Here is a 20,726-nt window from a genome sequence, read left to right as displayed (position 1 = left end):
TCTGCCTTGGTCCTTAAAGCCCCTTCCCTTCCCAACAGCTCAGGTACTCGGATGTCATTTATCCTACTGTGCTTTAATACTATGCTTTAATACTACTGTTTTATATTATTCCCCATTCCACCCAAGTTCTTGATTCAGAACCATGTCTTATTTAATTTTTGAATTGCCCACAAAACTGACTTCTGTGTCTTCCATTTAATAAGTGTTCCATATATATTTGTTAAATGAGTAAATACACGAGTTCTGTGGTCTCATCAGTCAGTATGCCTCAGAACCAACTGGGGAGATTTAAAATATGGATCCCAGGACCACACCCCAGAGATTCTGATTCACACGGTTTGTTGTATTTGTTATAAAACTGCCAGGTGATTCTGAGGGGCGGTTGGAGTGGAGAATGAGACCGGGCTGATTTGGGTGGTCTGTAGTATTACGTGGGAGTAATACTATATTTGCGTTTTCCTCATGAATGTTAAAGGCATGGCAGAAGTGGCTATCTGGCCTTTTATTCAAAATAATGGATATGGATCTATTGCAGGTGGTAGTTGGACATGCAGCACTATTATATTACTGGTTCAGGTCTGTAGGGTGCATTTTCTAGGTATATTACCAATCAGCTCTCCTTTGGGAGAAGAAAATAAATTTCTGTTTTTCACTAGACGTTTGGATTTTGACTTATTTATTATTAGCTATGGACCCCGAAAACCTCACAAAAAAGAAGGGATTAAACCATGACTTTGTCAAGCATGGGACTCAGAAAGTCTGGCAGTCCTATGTTTGTGCAAGTGTTTTGATTTCAGGAGGGGAAAGTCTCAACTCTACATAATGTATATATAATAATATAATTTTAAGGTACCTGCTTCAAAATAGAAACCGGGATGGTGGAAATAATAACAATAAACAAAAATTAAATCAAAATGGGCTCAGTGCCCAGGAAAACTACCCAGATTTTAAGAACCAGGCGAGGAATAAACCAATATGGGGGAAAGGCAGGACTGGATGGAGCTGTAACTGCCTCTGTTAAAAATGACCGCTCTGCAGTGTGATCGCTGTTGAGCAATTCTGTGGGGCATTTGTCATGTGGGTGGGGTTCTTGTAGTTCTCATTTCAGTGACAAGCGTCCAATGGAACTTGCTTTTCTAAAATGTCAGTGCTAAACATGCCAGTAATCACAGTGATCTTGCATTGTGTTTGAGCTTTTATAATGCTGTAAACTATTTGGAAATAAATGGACCAGAAGTAAAAATAGTTCATAACAACGTTAACTAAAGCTACAAGGAAAATGTTCATGTTTCCCAGGATGCCTAAATGTTGGGTGATTTACATAAACAAAGGAGGAAATCCCCTTTGTGTTTAGGGATGTGTGTCTAATACAGGAACCCGTGTTTTCCTGTCATTGAAAAGAGTTCTTTAATCTTTTAAGCACATTTTAGAACCAGCATATATTCCAGGTGTGTTATTTACTTTAACATTAAAACACAAGCAGGACATGACTATCAGAAAAACCTGTTAGATCTCCCTTTGTGTCCTAGGAGACACAAAAAGTAAATGAATTGAATTAAATGAATTGGCAGAGCCCTGAGCAGACTTGTAATAGTTGTTCTTAATGAGACTTAACAGGCTTATACTTGGAGCTGTAGGCCAGAGAAGACTTTTGTGAAGAGGAGACCATAAATTTCCACTGATTGTGGGTGTTAAGTGGATGATGACTTTTTAACCATGAAAGTAAATGTAATTGGTGTGAAATGTTCAGAAGCTTTCAGCCAAATATAGCTGAAATTATGGGCAATAAACCTAAGCACTATTTGAAATTTTAAAAAAATATTTGCTAAATTCTGGTTAAGAGCTAAGAGATGAGATTGTACTGAAGTCATAAAAACGATGTTTAGTCCTGGAACCACAGGGATTCTTACCAGACCTAAAGGCAGGGTACCCACACTTCATTCTCCTCTTGGTCCCCGCTTTCCTTACCCCAGACACTTTGACACAGTAAACCCTGGCATGCATAAAAGGAGAGTTTTCTTACCACCAACCAGGACTGGAGTAGGTGTTCTCTGTCCTTCGTCCCTCAAGGATTTTCTTTGCCATCTGTTGAGCACCTGCATAGTTACTTGAAAACATGGAATTTGTGGGGTTATTTAAAACACAGAAAGAATGTGCGACCGGTACACGGTCTTATTAGGATAGCATTCTTTATGACAAGTTGTGCTTTCCACTCTTCCTAGTTCCTGTATAGCATCATTTCTGTTAAATCTTACCATTTCTCCAGGCAAGGCTCGCAGGAACTTCTAGGAAAGCCCTTTCGAAACACTTCATTACCTCCCCACCCTTGAGGCTCTAAGTCATGAAATAAGCAGATATAGAAATATTCCAAGGGACTCTCTCCTGGTGGCTGATGCTTGGCTTCTGTCTGAAAGGTGTCACTGTCCATCATCAGCATGACTAAGGCTGGAAGGAAAGACTATCCTGGTCCTAAAGGTGTGGTGACCTCAGGAATTGATATTGGGGGTGCGACACCCAGAATGCCAGATACAGTCATAATTAGATGCAAAATTAATACAAACTGGACTGCATTTTAAAGCCAAATGGTTGTGTGTGTTTTAATGAGATATTACTCATCCCTGAAACCTGAAATATTTACACTGGGCTATGAAATTGAAAATATGCATTGCAGTTCCTTAGGGGAACTTCCTTGAAAATTCAGCCTTTCCCAATGACCCCTGCTTGGTGCCTGTTAGCCCTGTATGCTTCTTGCCTGCAGTTGGTTATTGCACACTCACAGCCTCCATTGAAGGTGCTTGGTGGTATTGGATTAAGTAGTGTTCAGTTTGAATGAATGAAGACAAAGCAGCCCTTACTGTTATAATTGTACTGTAACTGCTTGAGAGAAGAGATTATCATTTCTATGGCTTTTTACTTCCCCCCTCACCAAAAGCCCACATATTCATTTTCTCCTTAGATAGATCTATATATTTTTATATATATACACATATGTATAGATTTTTTCTCCCTTCTCTCTCTCTTTTTGCACGTGCATGTAAGTGTGAGATAGAAGCACTGCTGACAGAGGAAACAAACCAACCAACACACCCACTCATCTGTGGTCTTTTCTTGGCAGTGACAAACAAGAAGCCCACACAGGCGTCCATCACGAAGGTCAAACAGTTTGAAGGCTCCACGTCATTCGTGCGGAGATCACAGTGGATGCTCGAGCAGCTTCGCCAGGTTAACGGCATCGATCCTAATCGGGTGAGTGACCTGTGGAGTGTGGAGTGAAGGTGGCCTCTTCACATGATGACTCTTATATTCACCTTGGTGGTGGTGGTTGTCTGAGTCGTTTTTAACAAAGCTATTTCTCTATTTCAATTTGCGACCAAGACTTTCTGATTCCTGTTCCTTTCTTATAGGGAATTACAAACCTTTCCATCATGTTTGATACAGGAACCTAAGGGGACGCAGATTGAAGAAATGCTACGTCCAGTAATATGTTTATCAGCAAAGTGCAAAGACCAGAGTTCAGATATCATGGGTATCAATATGAAAAACCATGTTTATCTAAGCTTCATTTATCTCCTCATGCCACCAATGATGAGGTTTATTTGCTAAATAAATAAATAAATAAAACCTTAAAAGTTTAGGAGTCTATTGCATTTAATATTAGAAACCTTTTGTGATATTTATTCAAAGTACATTCCCCCCTTTTGCTCACACACATTCACCATATAAAACGTCAATAATGAACAAAAATTAAAATGTAAATTGTAACTATATGCTAAAATGATGAGGGGGAATCTTTTCCTCTCAGAGGTTAGAGGCAAGATTTATATGATTTAGTGCTGAGAACCTAAAGGAATTATGTCCCAAGGAATTGGGAAGGCGATATGTAGTCTGAATTCTGACGCAGGTCAACGTGTGGTAGGCTACAGGGACCTCTGTGGTACTAGCTTCCTCGGGACATCTGTAAATACTGTAAGATTTGGGTTTGCTTGATAAACAGAGAAAGGTGGATTCTCCACGCACCTGGGTGCTAATAAAGATGAGCCTCGTCATTAGGAACAAAGTTTTGAAAGGTGTTTAAGCCTTTATGAGTCTTTTGTTGGGCATAAGCTAGAACCAGCAGTTTTTATACATTGAGATCAGTAGTTATTTCACTGTTTTTTCCAGGATTCTCCAGAGTTTGACTTGTTGTTTGAAAATGCTTTTGACCAGTGGGTAGCCAGCACAGCCTCAGAAAAATGCACCTTCTTCCAGATCCTCCACCACACCTGCCAGAGGTACCTCACGGACAGGAAGCCAGAGTTCATTAACTGCCAATCCAAAATCATGGGAGGTGAGTAGGCATTTGTGTGACTTCAGCCATCCTGTTGCCTTAGGCTCACTTTTACATAAGTTAGGTGTTCCACAGCATGAAAATGAAAAAAAAGGGATCAAGTTGCTATACTGCATGAGAACCATTTTAGGGAGATCATTGTACACTCAATCTAGACACAGTTGTATGTTTTCATACTTATCCAAAAGCTGGTCTTTTTAGAAGAATGAGCCACTTAGCTAAGATTATTTGCACTATAAGAACAAACCTGTTTCTGTAGTAGAAATACCTTTCAGCCCGGCCGGGTGTGGCTCATCGGTTGAGCGTTGACCTAGGATCCAGGCGATCCGGGTTCGATTCCTTGTCAGGGCACATGCCCGGGCTGCAGCTCCATCAATGACTCTCTCCTCATTGACGTTTTTATCTCTCTCTCTCTCTCCCTGTCCTTTCCTCTCTCTCAAATCAATAAAGATATACTTTAAAAAAAAAGAAAAGAAATACCTTTCAGTTTTACTACTTTTCTAAAATTTTATTGTAGAACACTGTTTTCTGAGTTCTTTTTTCTTGTTAATTCTCAATATATTTTACAAATATTAATATAAAAATTCTTACAGATGTAGTCCCTTTCTTTTTCTTTCTTTCTTTTTCAACCTATTTTTATTGATTTCAGAGAGAGGAAGAGAGAGATAGAAACATCAATAATGAGAGTCATTGATCGGCTGCCTCCTGCACACTCCCTGCTGGGGATCAAGCCCGCAACCCGAGCATGTGCTCTGACTGATCTCCTGGGTCAATGCTCAACCACTAAACCACACCGGCTGGGCTAATCCCTTTCTTTCAAATAGCAATTAGTCTTACTTTTATTTCTTAAATGGCGTACAGAGCTGAGTGCTGTAAGCCAGCCTTAAGGGGCAAGTACTAGCATTGGTAATTTCATGAGAAACATATAAGAGGGCATTTAACACATTTCTTTTAGGTGATATTCCTTTTTAGGGAATTGAAACTGTGCTAAAAATATTCAGGCCTTGCCGATCACTCTGTGAGTTGAAGAAAAGTGTTTATATCATTGATCTTTTCACTGACCTGGTTTTGAAAGAATTTTTTTATTAAATTTATCTTTACTGTTGAAAATATTACAGATGTGCCCCTTTCCGCCCCCCATTGTTCCCCTCCATCCTGCATCTGCCCCACCCAGGCCTTCCCCAATGCGCCAACTTTATCTTAATCAAGTGTCAAATAAAAGTTACATTAGAGGCACTGCATATCTTCTTTGGGCTGTGTATATCTTCATGTGAACAGGGCATGAATTCCATTATTCTGTCCCAGCAACTGACGTTCTCGTTGACATTTTGTCATTAGTCTGCTAGACGTTGTATTAGAGAAGACACTGTTCAATACTTATTATTCACTGAATTATTCCTATTTCTCTTAAACAGGAAGTTGCTTATATCATAGAACCTTGAAAGTGCTTTCTTTAGGCACTGATGTACAGCTGTCTTATAGTTTCTCTATTTAGTCTTAGAAAAATACAGCAGAGGTGATGAGTGGTGCATCTTAACTTCAAAGTGGCCTATGGTACAAAAGTGAAAAATTTAGACATAGATGTTAAAAGGAAAGGGAATGTCAAACACTAACCCCTTACTATTTAGAAAATATAATGAGATATGGCTTTCTATCATATCTGTGCCATCAACGCTCATCAAACGAATCCTGCTTTCAAAGTTCAGCTTTAACAGACTTGGCAAAAGGTCAGAGCGCACCAGGCTTAGACCACAAAAGGCTACATGAAAATGGAAGGTACCTGCTCTGAAACATTTTCCCACCGGTGTCAGTGTGGTCAGTAGCTCACTTAGCTGGCCCTTATGCACAGAGTTTCCTCTGGAACTACTGTAACATTATGAATTTGAAATTTCTGTTGCCCTTGGAGGTAGACTCCACTTCTGCACAGTCTATCCTGAGTGCAGAGGGGCCAGAAGCAGTGCTGTGGGAATGATTACATTTCCTCAGGATAGAAACGTGAGATGGAAGCAAGAAGGCCACAGACTCACTCCATCGCCCTTGCAAAGGAAACTGGCCACCTCCCTCCTGCTGAGGTTGGGGAGAGTTTGGATGACTCTCCCCCTCCGCCTCCCCTAGGGGCGTCACTAGGCAGGCCCTCTTCTCTGTTGCCTCTGAGGCTCTCATTTCTTCTCTCAGAACAGATCCTTTCATTTCTTTACTCATTCTTGGTTTATCATCAAATTATACAACAGATAAGTACTAAGTACCTACTATGTGCTAGTCACTATGTTACATCCTGCATATGGAGAATAGTTCTATAGTTGATCTGTTAATAGACTCTAATTACCATGACCCGAATCACAAATCTCAGACTGGCAGATCCGTAAAAACCATTCTGTATGTTCTTCATTTATTTTCTTGAATATCCTCAGACCTTCCCACATAGTCCCACCAGCTATTTCTGTCAGTCATTGGCCCAGTCCTTCAGATGTCTTCCAGTGCCCTGTGAACTCCAAATTATGCAGAGTTGACACAGAAATCCGTATATCCAATGTTCAGTGGTTGCTGTGTGAATTGGCTAACCCTACAGATTGATTTCCCGGAGTAAGATAGTTAATGAGACCAAGTAACAGAATGGGTGCTGCCTTTTGTGGCCATATCTCTCATCTTCTTTAGATCTCAATTTTTCCAAGTGTAGCTTGTGGAGGTTAGACTAGATAATATCTAAAATCCCTTTCAGTTGTATTGTTTTCAGAATCTATAATCCCTAAGATGTAGCTTTATTGAGTAGGTTAATCACTTTTTAATTTAGCTTTAATGCAGTTAAATGTTGACTGGTCCCGGATTCTATGGAAGGCAAAAATGTTCAAGTTAAGCACATTGTAATTTGTTGGCAGCACAAATGTCCTTAGTGAGTGCAGCCTGTCTTATTTAAACAGTTGCTTATCCTTGATAATAGTTGTACCAACACACCCTAATTAATTAGCACACTGATTAGTCTTCCTTTCTCCCAGTTATCCCAGTTCTAAGACTTAAAAATTATGTGGTTCTCAGGTCACAACTTTCTGACCCTTTACCTTTTGGGGTACCTACTCCATCTTCATATCTTCATTTTCTCATCTTTAGATGAAATCTCTTCCCAATTTCACAGTATCTTTTGGTCTCTTCTCATAGTATGGGCCACAAGTCCTAGACACAGTTGTTTTCTGTACTGTGAAATGTGATAGTTTTTGTGATTTTAGAGAACTAATATTGGTGTTGGTTTGCTGCCCTACACCAGGTTCTGTACATGTTATCTCATTTAACTTTTACAGCAACCTTTGGAAATACAACTTATTATCTTCATTTTACAGAGAAGGAAATAGGATCAGAGAGATTATTAAATAGCTTGCCAAGGGTCACATAGCTAGTAAGTGGAAGAGAAGAGATTCAAGCACAGGCTCACTCTTCTCTAAAAGCACCTTCCTCAGGGCCACTGAGTGCCGCACTCCAGGAAATATCATTGGCATTGTGTTTGGTATGAAGAGTGCCCCCTGGAGTTATGCAAGAATTTTTTTAAATATTTTAGCCAGCACATTTGCAGGTATTAAAAAAGGGAGGTAAGAAGAGAGGGCCAGAGACTATGGGTAGTTTTAACTTTTTTCTTAGTTTTATTACAGGTATATAATTAAGATAACTCTTAAGAAATTTTTTTTTTAACTAAGAATGATGGGGACCTTTAAAATCATCTGGCTTTTTGGGTTTTTTGTTTGTTTTTGTTTATCAGAACTTCATTATAGTAAAGAGATGAAAGTGAGGTTATTTTAGTGAAAGGGGAAGATGAAGGAACCCAGGCTGAGAATATCGCTCAGGTACTCTGCATCTGGTCCAAGTCTGCCATTGGGAAAACTGAGGCCCAGTGAGTTTGAATGACTTTGCCAAGATCAGAGGACTGAGAGCAAGTCTGCCTGACTCCCACTGAACCACACTTTTTTAAATAACAGCTCAAATAGGATTATCATTTAAGTACTGTATCTACAGTTCCATGCAGTTCTTCCCTTGTATGTACTGATTGTGTATATGCCACGCTACAGGCTTTTTTTTTTCCCTGGGGGAGAGTCAGTTACACAGAAATGGGTTTTACGGAATGTTTGAAATTTTCTCTCCAAACATATTTCCTTATCTCCAGAGGACAGACTGGGAAACTTTGATCTTCTGATGCTGGTTACAGGATCCAGAAGGCATGTGGAAAGTCTACAAGGCTGAGTTGAAGGCCTCGTACACTGGAAGAGGGCAGGATGCTCTAAGCGAGCGTGAGGGGGGAACAGTAGTGTCTTCTCATTCAGCATGTCTTCTCCTCTGTCAGCATTGCCTCTTCTCTGGATGGTTGGAGGACCAGTAAGCTAAGACAGAGTCCTCAAGCCATGGTCATTCCTAACCTTCACTCTACCTCTTTTAGCTCATTAAAGGTTGGTCACCTTCAAAAATTCAAAGCCATTCATTTAGTTGCTGGGTCCCTAAGTTACCAAGCAACCTATGGAGATTGAAGGCAGAGATGTGGAGCCAGTCTGGCTGCTGAAATGTGACTTGGCATGAATGACAGGGGCCCTAAAAGTGAAGCCTTAGGTTCACGTAGGCCGTACTTATTTCTGAGACGGTAGCTTTGTTCTCTCTCTGTTCATTGTAAACAGAGGTGATCTCATAGTGTTATATGTGTGATAACATATTTGTACTTCAAAGATGCCTCGGAGTTAATTACATATGTAGAACTTTAGATTCCAGAAGAGAGGCTTGTGTTCAACTAATTCATTTCAAAGAAACATGGTCTGCCTCTAATAGTAGTAGCACAGTTTAGATAATGGGCATGTCACCTTAAGTCAAGGTCCCAAGGGGGACTTTGTTATTTTGTTTCTTCATTTTTCTTAATAAAATGTGAGGAAATCCTACATGGCTCCCCATTGCTATGTTATTTACACTGAACTTTTATAGTAATTACTGTTGGTCTGTTATTTTATTATTTTTATTTTTTTACCTAATCCTGTGAACTATGGAAATCTTTAGTGGTATTTGCACCTTGTATGTTAGAACCACTAAGTAGATTTTTTGCAAACCTGTTTTCTTTTTTCAGTAAGTGTTGTAAATTATTTGCAAGGAAGAAATGATTTATTCTTCAAGGTGAGATTCTGTACAAATTAAAGCATATCCTAGTATTTTTCTTGAACTCTAAACCCAAATACCCTTGGCTCATTCATTCAGTTACCCCTTACTCTTCCACCTGTTCTAATACAAGGCATCCTTCAGTGAGCCCCCCCTCTATTGTTTGAGGCCCAGTTGCACGCATTTCCTCATAGTTCCATAAGCACCATGTGCCTGTGGACATCCAACAACAAAGCAGGCACCTTGGTCAACTTTACTTACCTTTCTGGAAGACATTAGCTGTAAACCTATATAAAACAATTCAATAATGCCAAGCTGATCACTGAGCTGCATTTTAAAGGATGGTTAGCAGTTGTCTTATTGCAACAGTGAATCCACACAATTTTATTTAGTGTTAGCTATACTCAGAATTTGGAATGTGGCAGGTTATTTTTCCATGACAGACTATTTTGAAGTGTCATATAGTTTTATCATCGTCAAAGGGTATTTCTTAAGCATTGCCCACTTGTGCACAGCCCTTCAGATGCTGGGATAAAACCCAGACTTCTGAGCTCTATTAGAATTCTAGGGACACATGTCTCTGATGTCTCCTTCATAGCAGCCTGGCCCTCTGATTGGTATGCTAAAGGAAAACCAAATGGCTTTTATCTGGATTGCCCTGGGATGGAGTCGAATCTCAGGATCCAAAGTGTGACTTTGTGTTATACTTTTCTTCCAAACAATGCAAGATCATCCCTGGGTGAGATGTGCAAATATTTTACCTATGAGTGTCCCCTGTGGGCATGTGTAAGGTGAGGTAACAGATAAATCATAAAAAGAGCACATGTTCATAATAAGGTTCCTATTAAAAAAAAGTGATCAATATGGTCATTCTTACTCCCAGTGTATTAATATAGTACCATCATATGCTGCATAGCGATATTTCAGCCAGTGACAAACTGCAGTGGTGGTTCCATAAGACTGTAATGGAGCCAGAAAATTCCCATTGCCTAGCAACGTCATAGCATCCTAATTTTGTAGCACAGTGCATCACTCACACATTTATGGGGATGCTGGTGTAAAGAAACCTACGCTGGCAGCACATAATATTTTGAACGCTACATAATATTTGATAATGATAACAAACAACTGTGTTATTGGTTTATGTATTTATTATACTATACTTTTTATTGCTATTCTAAAGTACACTTTCTACTTACAAAGAAGTTTGCTGGAAGGCAGTACGTGCTTGATTTACTCTCATTTGTTTTGTGAATTCAGTGGAGCCCAAGTGTACAGTGTTTATGAAGTTTACAGGAGTGCACGGTTATGTGCCAAGCCTTCACCTTCCCTCGGCACGCACCCACGGATTCACCCAGGGCACTCCCAGGCCTGCGGGCTCCGTTCGTGGTGACTGCCATCTACAGGTTGCCGTTTTTTATCTTCTATACCATATTTTTAATGTACCTTTTCTCTGTTAGATATGTTTACATACACAAATCCCTACCATTGCGCTAAGTTGCCCACAGTATTCAGTAGGGAAGCTGCTGTGCGGGCGTGTGGCCAGACCGTGCAGCCTGCGCGTGTAGCGGGCTGGATCACCGAGGCTTGCGCAAGTGCACTTTTTGATGTTCGCACAACGGTGAAATCGCCAAACATTGCATTTCTCGGAACATAGCCCCATTACTAATTGGCGTATGACGTACATTACGGGAATCTGTAACATTTCCTATCGCTTTTCTGGTGTTGCCTCTGCTTCAGTGTTTCCTGGCGGTGAGTAAGGGCTTGTGGAATGTGAACCTCACCCTCCTGCACATGCTGCTACCAGGGCACGTTACAATCAGTTGCTTATTTCTTAAGAAAAAACTCATGTGTAATTTTCCCTCTACTTGGGGATATGTACACACACACATATTAGAGATTATAATTCGCATAAGAGTTCCTTTGTATTAAAAGTGCCATGTCGCCGCTTCTTGATGCCGGTCGGCAGATGCAGGGCCGGAGAGGAGGCCAGGCTGCCCGGTGGCCTCACTGACGGGAGAGCCGTGCAGCCTCCTGCACTTCTTCCAATCGAGAGGCGTCCATGTCATGGTCCATTTAGTGACTATTTTTGTTATCCTTGAAAAATAACAAACTTCAGTGTCTTCCTCCGTGGCACAAACCAGGACAGTGATCCATGGGGATCTTGGCCAAGCCCCGCTGCTAATAGGGAGAGAGAGCTGGTGCTGCAGTCGAGTGCTGCCCAGCTCATTCCCCTCCACGACCTCCAGGTTCCCTCCTTAAACACAAGTCTCCTTATATATATATATATATATATATATATATATTTTATATCTTTATTGATTTCAGAGAGAGGGAAGGAGAGGGAGAGAGAGAGACAGAAACATCAATGATGAGAGAGTCATTGATTGAGCCCACGACCTGGGCATGCGCCCTGACCAGGAATCGAATCCCAATCGCCTGGATCCTAGGTCGACGCTCAACCGCTGAGCCACTCCCGACCGGGCTCCTTTTCTATATATTGATTCAACTAAGCAGAAGGGGAGATAACACCAACTTAACAATATTCAGGGTGGGCAAATGTAGGTTAATAATAATAATAATAAATTAAATAATTAATAAATAATAATGCAAGAATAAACTGTTTCGCGTACTCACAACTGTAAACCTACCTTTGCCCACCCCTGTATTTATGAGAATCAAATTAAAAACCCTGTTTGCAAGTTCTCTATAAATGCCTTAATTGTATTAATCATGTGTACACACAGACTTATCTTCCACTCTTCTATTACTTCATGCTCGTCGCTGCAGCCAACACCGTCATTTCCTACATGGCATGATATTTTATTATCGACTTGCCTTACAGAAACTTTCTGGAGAAAGTAAGAAATTAAAAGAAACCAAAAAATACAACAATAAAAATAACAGTACAAATATTTACATTATACAATTGGGAAGCCTGGTTTCGGGCATTTTTTTGTTTTAGTTATTGGGGTCCTAGTAACTACTGCATCAACCAAGTTGTTTACGGTGCTCCATGAACTACTGACAAACCACCTGACATCAGCTGAGCACTATTAGGAGCAGGACATTCTAGCAAAGCTATGTGATGTTTGTGGATCTGAATCTTCTATGTATTTATTGTTTAAATTTAGGACAGCATTACCGTAGTTGATGTGCGTTCTCATATTTTTTGAGTCAGTCATTCAGCCTCATCCTGTTTCCACAAGGTGAATCAAAAGCAGATAACTTTTACTTTAAGTGAGAAAATTGAAGTAAGCAAGGACTACTTCCTTAGGTTCCATCCAATTCTGTGCATGATATGAATGACTAGTAACTAAAGAAAAAGTGGGTCACAGATGTGAATTTTGTCTTTTTCATTGCTCATTGGCTGTAAGCTACACTGAAATGCATGCTGTGAAACAGCTGGTGGGCCATGGTTAGTCATCCTGATCCAGGAGTGACTTTGTACCTTAAATGCTTTCAAATCATCTCTCTCCGTCAAAATCTTGAACCAAACCAAGGCTATATAAGGGTCCTTCTGAGGTATCATTTATTAGCTTGACAAGGATCATGAATATATTTTGTCTGTCCCATAGTTAAGTAATCTGCAGTAGATGAGAGCCATTCCTACTTTCAGAATCAGCTAGACGGTGTAATTGCACAGTTTGATACAGTGAAAAGAGAACAGTCCGGATTCATTTGCTCCCACCTTTGATGGCATCATTCATTAGCTCTGTAACATTCTCTACGCTGCTTAACTTACATTCAGCCTCTATGCTTTTCTGTAATACATACCTTGAAGGGATAGTTGGGGATTAAAGTGAATTTTAAAATATTCAATCAGATGGAATTTTTGCAAAGCGCCAGTAAATGTCTGAATATTCTGTTTTTTTACAGAAACTTGAAAATTGTAATATATGTATTCATATTACATGATGTCTTCCAGGATGTGTATCAAAAACCCTTTCTTATGACAGAAACGATAAAATGTCCTTGAGCATTCCTAATCCATGTAGGCCATAAAATTGCAAAAAATAAAATAAAAAATAGTAATTTTTTTGTTCCAAGTGGGAATGAGCTGAGCTGCATTATAGACATTTCCAATGGAATGCTAAGTTGTTTGCCATGGTTTATAGATGCTGAATGTGTTGCATTTCATGTTTGACATTTACTGAGTGCATATGTTACTGCTGACTTACCAAAACAGCAATGTTTAAATTATATTGAGTAGCACTGTGCTAGAGATCAGGGCACATAATTCAGACCTTCTTTTAGGAAAGAAAAAAGCCTGAAACATGTTTTATGAACTTTGTAATAGAAATATTCTTTTTCCACCAACATATATCTTCAGCCAAGAATATTTCTTTGTGTCCAGTTTTCTTTCCACTGCCAAAATGGAGATACAGGGATCAGAGGCAGAATTGTTTAATATTGTTAGACGTGAAGTGGTGCTTCTGAAATAGACATAAAAGACATGCTGCACGATGTCCATACTTTTAGATTTACAAACAAGCACAATTTTTTAAAAATTTGGGAGACAGTAAGTTTGACAACCAATTTTCTATGTAAGAACATTTTTAAAAAATATCTTCATAACCAATGTTACCATAATTTCAGAAAAGAAAGTTTTACACTAAAGATTAAAAGGACATAATCTCTGAGAATAAAGGGCTGTTCCTTAAATTGAAAACATTTGCCTTTATTTAAAAAAAAAACACACCTTACTACATTGTCCTTGTTTTTCTCAGTTCACATAGACCAAGAAAAAAATAAAGTTTATCAGCTGGTACTTAAAGGCCGCTGCTCTGCTATAACAGAACATCAGGAACTAAAAATTACATGGACTTTTAGTGAGAGAAGCTGAAATTCTCAAGAACAGTAACTGGTTCTAAAAATGGTCATTAGTATTTTGTCACCATCATCCCTACTTCTGGGGAAACCACTGAGCACATACCTTTTGGACAACAGATCAGAATATAATTTTCAGACTCGAAGGCCACACTGCTATTCCTCACCCGGACTAGAGGTAAGGAACTTGTGCAAAGTATCTGAGAAACTCCACAGGTGTATGAGATTTCTAAAACCTTTAGTGGAGGGGTAAATAAAATGCTTTGGGTGGTTTTTTTCCACTTTATATGCTCAGCTTTTAAAAATTTCTGATTATTAAAATAAAATTAGCCCTGGCCAAGTAGCTCAATTGGTTGTAGCATTGTCCCATACACCAAAAAGGTCACGGGTTCGATTCCTGGTAAGGATACATACCTAGGTTTCGGGTCTAATCCCCAGTCAGGGAACATACAGGAGGCAACCAACTGATGTTTCTCTCCTCTCTCTTCCTTCCTCTCTCTCTAAAAATCAGTAAAAATATATCCTCAGGTGACGATTTAAAAAATTAAATAAGATTAAATCACTAGATTTAGCATTGGTAGTTATCTGAAATTTAAACACTGGTTTATAAGACCAAACATCCTTCGCTCTACTACACGCAGTTTGCCTACCCAGGATTGGGTGCATTAGGCATCCTGCAAGAACTAAAGGCATTAGGCGGTGACAGGTTTAAGAAACAAAAATTAAAGACACTCAATAAAATTTGCATTTCAGATAAACTATAAGTACTATTTTAGTATAAGTATGTCCCATATCCTAAATATTGCATGGGACATATTTATACTAAAAAGTTATCCATTGTTTATCTGAAATGCAAATTTTACTGTATCCTGTATTTTATCTGGCAACCTTCAGAGGCATCTACCCTCCCAGTTTCTAGCCACCACAACAAATATGGAAAACGAAATAAATTTATCATGTAGGCACATAAATTTTATGATGTCCAAACAGTTATTAGGATTTTTTAAGATAATTTGAGATGGAGCCCTCAAAGGCATAACATTAGGTTAGCCAGTTAAAGATACAAAGAAAAATATGGAAAAGCAAATATTTGTTTTTCTTTTATTTAAATTAACAGTCAATACCAACAGGACAATATAGACTATTTTTGAATTTAGATGTCTAAGCAGAAACTGGCTATTTACACTTTGAGAAAATCTAAATGTAATTGTCAAAATTACTCGTATGCACAGTAGGAAAGAACTTTCAAGTGAAATTAGTATCTCCTTCATTGAACTTGATTGAGGACATTCTGGTCAGGATCAGTTTTATGCCCCTTATAGAAAAGAGAATTAAACAGGACAGAATACGGTGGGGAAAAGTCAGGGGCATTCCATGATTCACATATAAATATTGCACAAGAGCTAATCGCCTTGTGACTATTTATACTATTATATATCATTCCCTCCATCAGTGTTTCTCTCTATCCTATGGACCTTATTTTCACAGTTGGTTGATTTTATTGATCTTTTTCTCAGTTCCCATTATAAGAGGTTAAGACTTATGAAAAAAAATGTTTTTCACAAGGTCAGAGTAGATTCACATCCTGATGGTTGGTTTCCAGGAATATTAGGGTTTTTTAGACAATAGATAAAAGGGAGAGAAACACTTTTGCAATTGTAGGAAAATTTTTATGATGTCAGTATACAGGGTGGGGCAAAAGTAGGTTTATAGTTGTTTGCATGGAAAATAATATAATAGTTAATAAGTAATAATATAAGAATAAACTCGTATAGTCACAACTGTAAACCTCCTTTTGCCCCACCCTGTATTATCCTGTGTATTTTCTTTAATGTTTTGACTTTTAAACTTGAATAAGATAGCATATATTATAACCTTTTTACAGGTTTACATCATTTAAAGCCATTTTTCTTATCTTCTTGGGGAAAAAGCCAGCTAGTGGCGATAACACTGGTAGTCACCATATCGAGTTCCTCTTATATGCCGGGCAATTTTTTTAGCTCACATTACCCCTAGAAAATAATTATTGTTACACAGGAAGAAACTGGGTCACAGAGAGGTTACTTAACTCGCCTAAAGTCACATAAGCAACAGAGCGAAGTCAAAATTCAAACCTAGGTTTACCTCTAAAATCTCCTCTTTCCACCTTCTTTAGAAAGAGAAAAGTAGAAAAAAGCTTCTCAAAGCAGCTATCGTCGATATATGATTTTGTCTAAAAGTTCCAAGTGATCCTCCAACAAATTTAGATTCTATTCCCATTTCATCAGCCATTAGTTTAGCTCCTGACATTGGGCAGTGTTGTCTCTTTAGTACTGCATTGGAATTACGACATTCATTGCTTTATGACTGTTAAATTTTTTTTCAGTTAAGTGTTTGACTGTTAAATTCACTCTCCTAATGCTGGCTGCCTTTTCTTACAGTGTTTCAGATCATATTTTCTTTTCATCTAGGAACATATCTTTTCAATCATATTATACTTCAAAAGGAAAAGGCTGTTTTATTTGTTGAAATCTAAGATATGCATAAATTTTAAGGAATGCATATGCTATATAAAGTTTGGTACATTTATATTCAACTCTTGTGCATCAAAAACACGTATAGGCCAGCAACATGCAGGAGTAATTAAGATGGAGTCCTAGTAAGGCAGCCTTCAGAAATAGAGTGTGTATAAATCTTCTTTTGAGAGATAAAAGACTTGGAAGAATATGGTAAAGCTCTCTTCAGTTATGATTAAAAATAATTCCGAAGCTATGACTCTCCTCTTTTGGACCTATTATGCATCTCAGCTTCATCCCTTAAAAGCTGAGTATACGTCTTCTCAAATAGCTGGATTTCTCTCTGATTTTAAGATTAGGTTAAAAAAGAAAAAACAGCAACACTGCAGAAGTTTTAAGTTCTACTACAGATAATAATAGGCAGGACCATTGCATTGCTGCTGCTTTTTAACCCATTTTCCCCCCTATTATAAAAGAGTAAATTGAAATTTGTCATATAGGGCCATTTACTTTCAATTAGCCAGGCTTAGATAAATAAGAGAATCTGTCAGTAAGACATAATCAGCATAACCAGCTGGTGAAAACAAAGGGAAAAATAAATATTCACACTGCTGAACACTGTAGAATTTTTGGATTGTTATACTGATAAAAGTGAATGTTTTGAAAATTGAATGTTGGAGCAATTTGACGTTGTAAATTTACATTTTGAGGCGCATTCAACACCACCACATACAAAATAGAGGAAATTAAAAACGTATTACCACTTTCAGAAAAAAAGATAAGTAAATGCATCAGCTCGAAACATGGCAATATCACAAAGCAGTAAGTAGGAATGAAGCTGCTTGCATGCTGGGCTACAGGTCTGGAAAGAAGCAGTTTGAATTCCATTCTGTAACAGTGACTAAAAGTACCCCATGTAAAGCAGGATTCCAGAGCCACATTTACTGTTTGGAACCAAGGCTTCCCTACCCAAGCAAGGAGTCTGCAAACAGGCTACTCCCTGGGGCAGTGGCTTATAAGTATGTGCATTCCTGGGGAGACAGGAAGAAAACAGACATAGTCTTTCACTCAAGACCTGGGGCCAGCTGCCCACTAGCTTAGGACTGCCTCTGTGACATCCAGAATGGCACCCAGGACAGGGGCCTCAGACCATTACTTTAAGTCCTGGCTGCCCCAGGGACCAATAGAGGAAGCAATAAAACTGTACATAGGGAGAATCGTACATGGTGAGAAGGGGTAAGAAATTAAAATTTCCCATTTAAAAAGAATGTACATGTAAATATTCTATAATATATGCCCAAAAAACCCAGTTTGGAGTTGAATTCATTCCAAGTGAAATGAAAATAATAGAGCAATCTGAAAATGACTTTTAAATAAGTATGTTTAGAAAAAAGAACAAAATGTTAAAAGACATCAGCACAACCAAATGGAAAGACGAGGTAGTGGGGGAAAACAAAATCCTGGAAATTAAAAGATATACTCTTTGAAATACACTCAATTGATAGAATAAAGTCTCAGCTGGGCATAGTCAAAGGCAGAATTAATGAATTGGAAGATCATGAGAAATTCACATACAATACAGTACAGAGACATGAAGAACATAGAGGAGCAGTTGTACATGAAAGATGGAATGATAGACTCTACCACTTATTTTATAGGAGTTTTGAAGAAGAGGGTATAAGAATGGTGGAAAAGTAGTATTCTAAAGGACAATGACTGCAAACTTTTTGAGAAGTGAAGACTCAGGTTGAGAGTATGACCAAGTGCCACGCTTGAAAATGAAACAAAATTATACTGAGACAGAAGCAGAATGAAGCAGCAAAATATTGAGGACAAAGAGAAAATCTTAAAAGACACTACAACTAAAAGAAAGTTTCCTCCAGTAGAAAGACAAACTGATAGCTTATCATCAGTAACAAGAGATGGCAGAAGTCAATAAAATAATTTCTAAAAATAACTGTCAATCTATTTTTTTTTTAAATATATCTTTATTGATTTCAGAGGGAGGAAAGGAGAGGGAGAGAGAGAGAGAGATAGAAACATCAATGATGAGAGAGTCATTGATTGGCTGCCTCCTGCACACCCTCGACTGGGGATGTGCCCTGACCGGGAATCGAACCCTGATCGCCTGTATCCTAGGTCAATGCTCAACCACTGAGCCACGCCCGGCCAGGCAAAATAACTGTCAATTTAGAACCTCATACCCAACTAGATTATAATATAGAAATAAAAGAAAAACCAATATTTTCAGACAAGCAAAGATTATTTGCTACCTCACAACCTTTGCTGAACTACTAAATGATGTACTTCAACATGAAGCAGAGTGAACCCAAAGGGAAGGAGTTGAATGTAAGAGACAACAGTGATTGCAAATATGGTAAATACGTTGTCAAATGAATATTTTAAAATTATTTTGACTCTTTCCTTAAATAACAGAACTAAAATTCTGGACATAATTAACAAAGAATACATGTGTGTTTAGTGGACAGTTAGTCCAAGCTGAAGTCTTTTCTGAAAATGAAAGAATTACTGATTGATTTGACTTTGATAGGTAAAAATATCATAGTTGCATCTATTAGACTTCTGATTTTAAAATGATATAGTACAAAAAGAATTTTTCTTTCTTCTCTTGAATATTATCAAAAGTCAAATAGGAAAATATAAGAATGCAAACTCTCTAATAAGACCAGTGAGCTATCTCTAATTACAATCCCCTATATGTGGGGAAGGGCTGACAAACACAATAAAGGTCAAGGTAGATTCCAAGAGAAAGTTTTCATAGCTGTAATCTTAGGTCAGCACAATGAAATGGTCCAAAGTATATGCCAGTATTTGCTTCTTTGTAACACTGAGCAGATGCCAGGAAAGCTCAGGGAGTTTGATGGACTCTGTTTGGCATGATGTCTGGATAAGCTATGAAACGGGAGCTGAACAAAGAATCACACAGTCAAAACCATATTTGCAGGATTCAGTCCATGGGGAGGAAAGCAACTGAAGTCTACGCAATCCTGTGGTACAGCTCTCATCTGGAGGAAGTAAATTTTCAAGAAGCCTCCGTCACATAAATACCCCTGCATCAAGAGAGTGCTCGCTGCCCCTAGCCTGTAATGTGGTCCTGTTTTCTCCTCAGTAATGTGAACCTCCTGCTGCAGATAGCTGTTCAGAAAGTGATCACCTTATTTTCAAAATGGTATTCGGGCCTTGGCCTGGTAGCTCAGTTGGTTAGAGTGTCATCCGGATTCGCCAAGATTGTGGGTTCAATCTCCGGTCAGGGCACATACAAGAAGCAACCAATGAATGCATAAATAAGTGGAACAATTGGAAATAAGTGGAACAACAAATCGATGTTTCTCTCCCTCGCTCTCTCTCCCTCGTGCTCTCTCGCTCTCTCTTCCTCTCTCTAAAATCAGTAAATAAACATTTTAAAAAGATGGTTGTCCCAACAGAACTAGCATAAGTGGTCCCATAACTTACTAGGTGTATGTGCCCTTGCACAATTCATAGCCTTCCTATTGCATGGTTTTTGTGTCTGTAAAATAAGGTAATAATTCTTCCCATATGGCACAGTGGGTAGGGTTAATTAACATATCACAGGTAAAACACTAGGCATGCTATCCAACACATGGTAAAGAGTCAGGTAGGCCAGGCATGCTCCCATGAGGTGGAATTCCCAGGGTTGAACATTGACTTGCCTTCCTCTCTGAAGGGTAGCAATTAAGGTCATGGACTCAGGCTCAAGAATGCGTGGGTTTGAATCCTACCTCTTTCACCTTTTAGCTTTATGATCTCTGCCAAATTGTTTACTGGCCCTCAGTTTTCCCATCTGTAAAGTGGGGATAATAATAGTACCTACCTCTAAAAAGTTGTTGTGGAGATTAAATTAGGTAATTCTGTAAAGAGTTTGGAATAGTGTCTATAATGGAGTAAGCATTCAGTGTATGTTAACTACTAGTGCTTTT

General features: G+C 38.7%; 1 protein-coding gene across 1 annotated transcript in view; it reads left to right on the top strand.

The window, feature by feature from the left end:
- Window positions 1-20,726, top strand: part of STXBP6 (syntaxin binding protein 6) — a 229,932-nt gene that overhangs the window by 176,830 nt on the left and 32,376 nt on the right. The window contains exons 3-4 of the mRNA XM_087823225.1: window positions 3,116-3,246; window positions 4,162-4,327. Coding sequence (XP_087679351.1) covers window positions 3,116-3,246; window positions 4,162-4,327 — 297 coding nt within the window. The remainder of the gene's footprint in view (window positions 1-3,115; window positions 3,247-4,161; window positions 4,328-20,726) is intronic.

This window comes from Miniopterus natalensis, chromosome 1 (genome assembly GCF_054644295.1).
Source record: "Miniopterus natalensis isolate mMinNat1 chromosome 1, mMinNat1.hap1, whole genome shotgun sequence".
In the NCBI taxonomy this organism is placed as follows: Eukaryota; Metazoa; Chordata; class Mammalia; order Chiroptera; family Miniopteridae; genus Miniopterus; species Miniopterus natalensis.
Note: the sequence above shows the minus strand (reverse complement) of the source record. Positions and strands in the feature narration are given on the sequence as shown.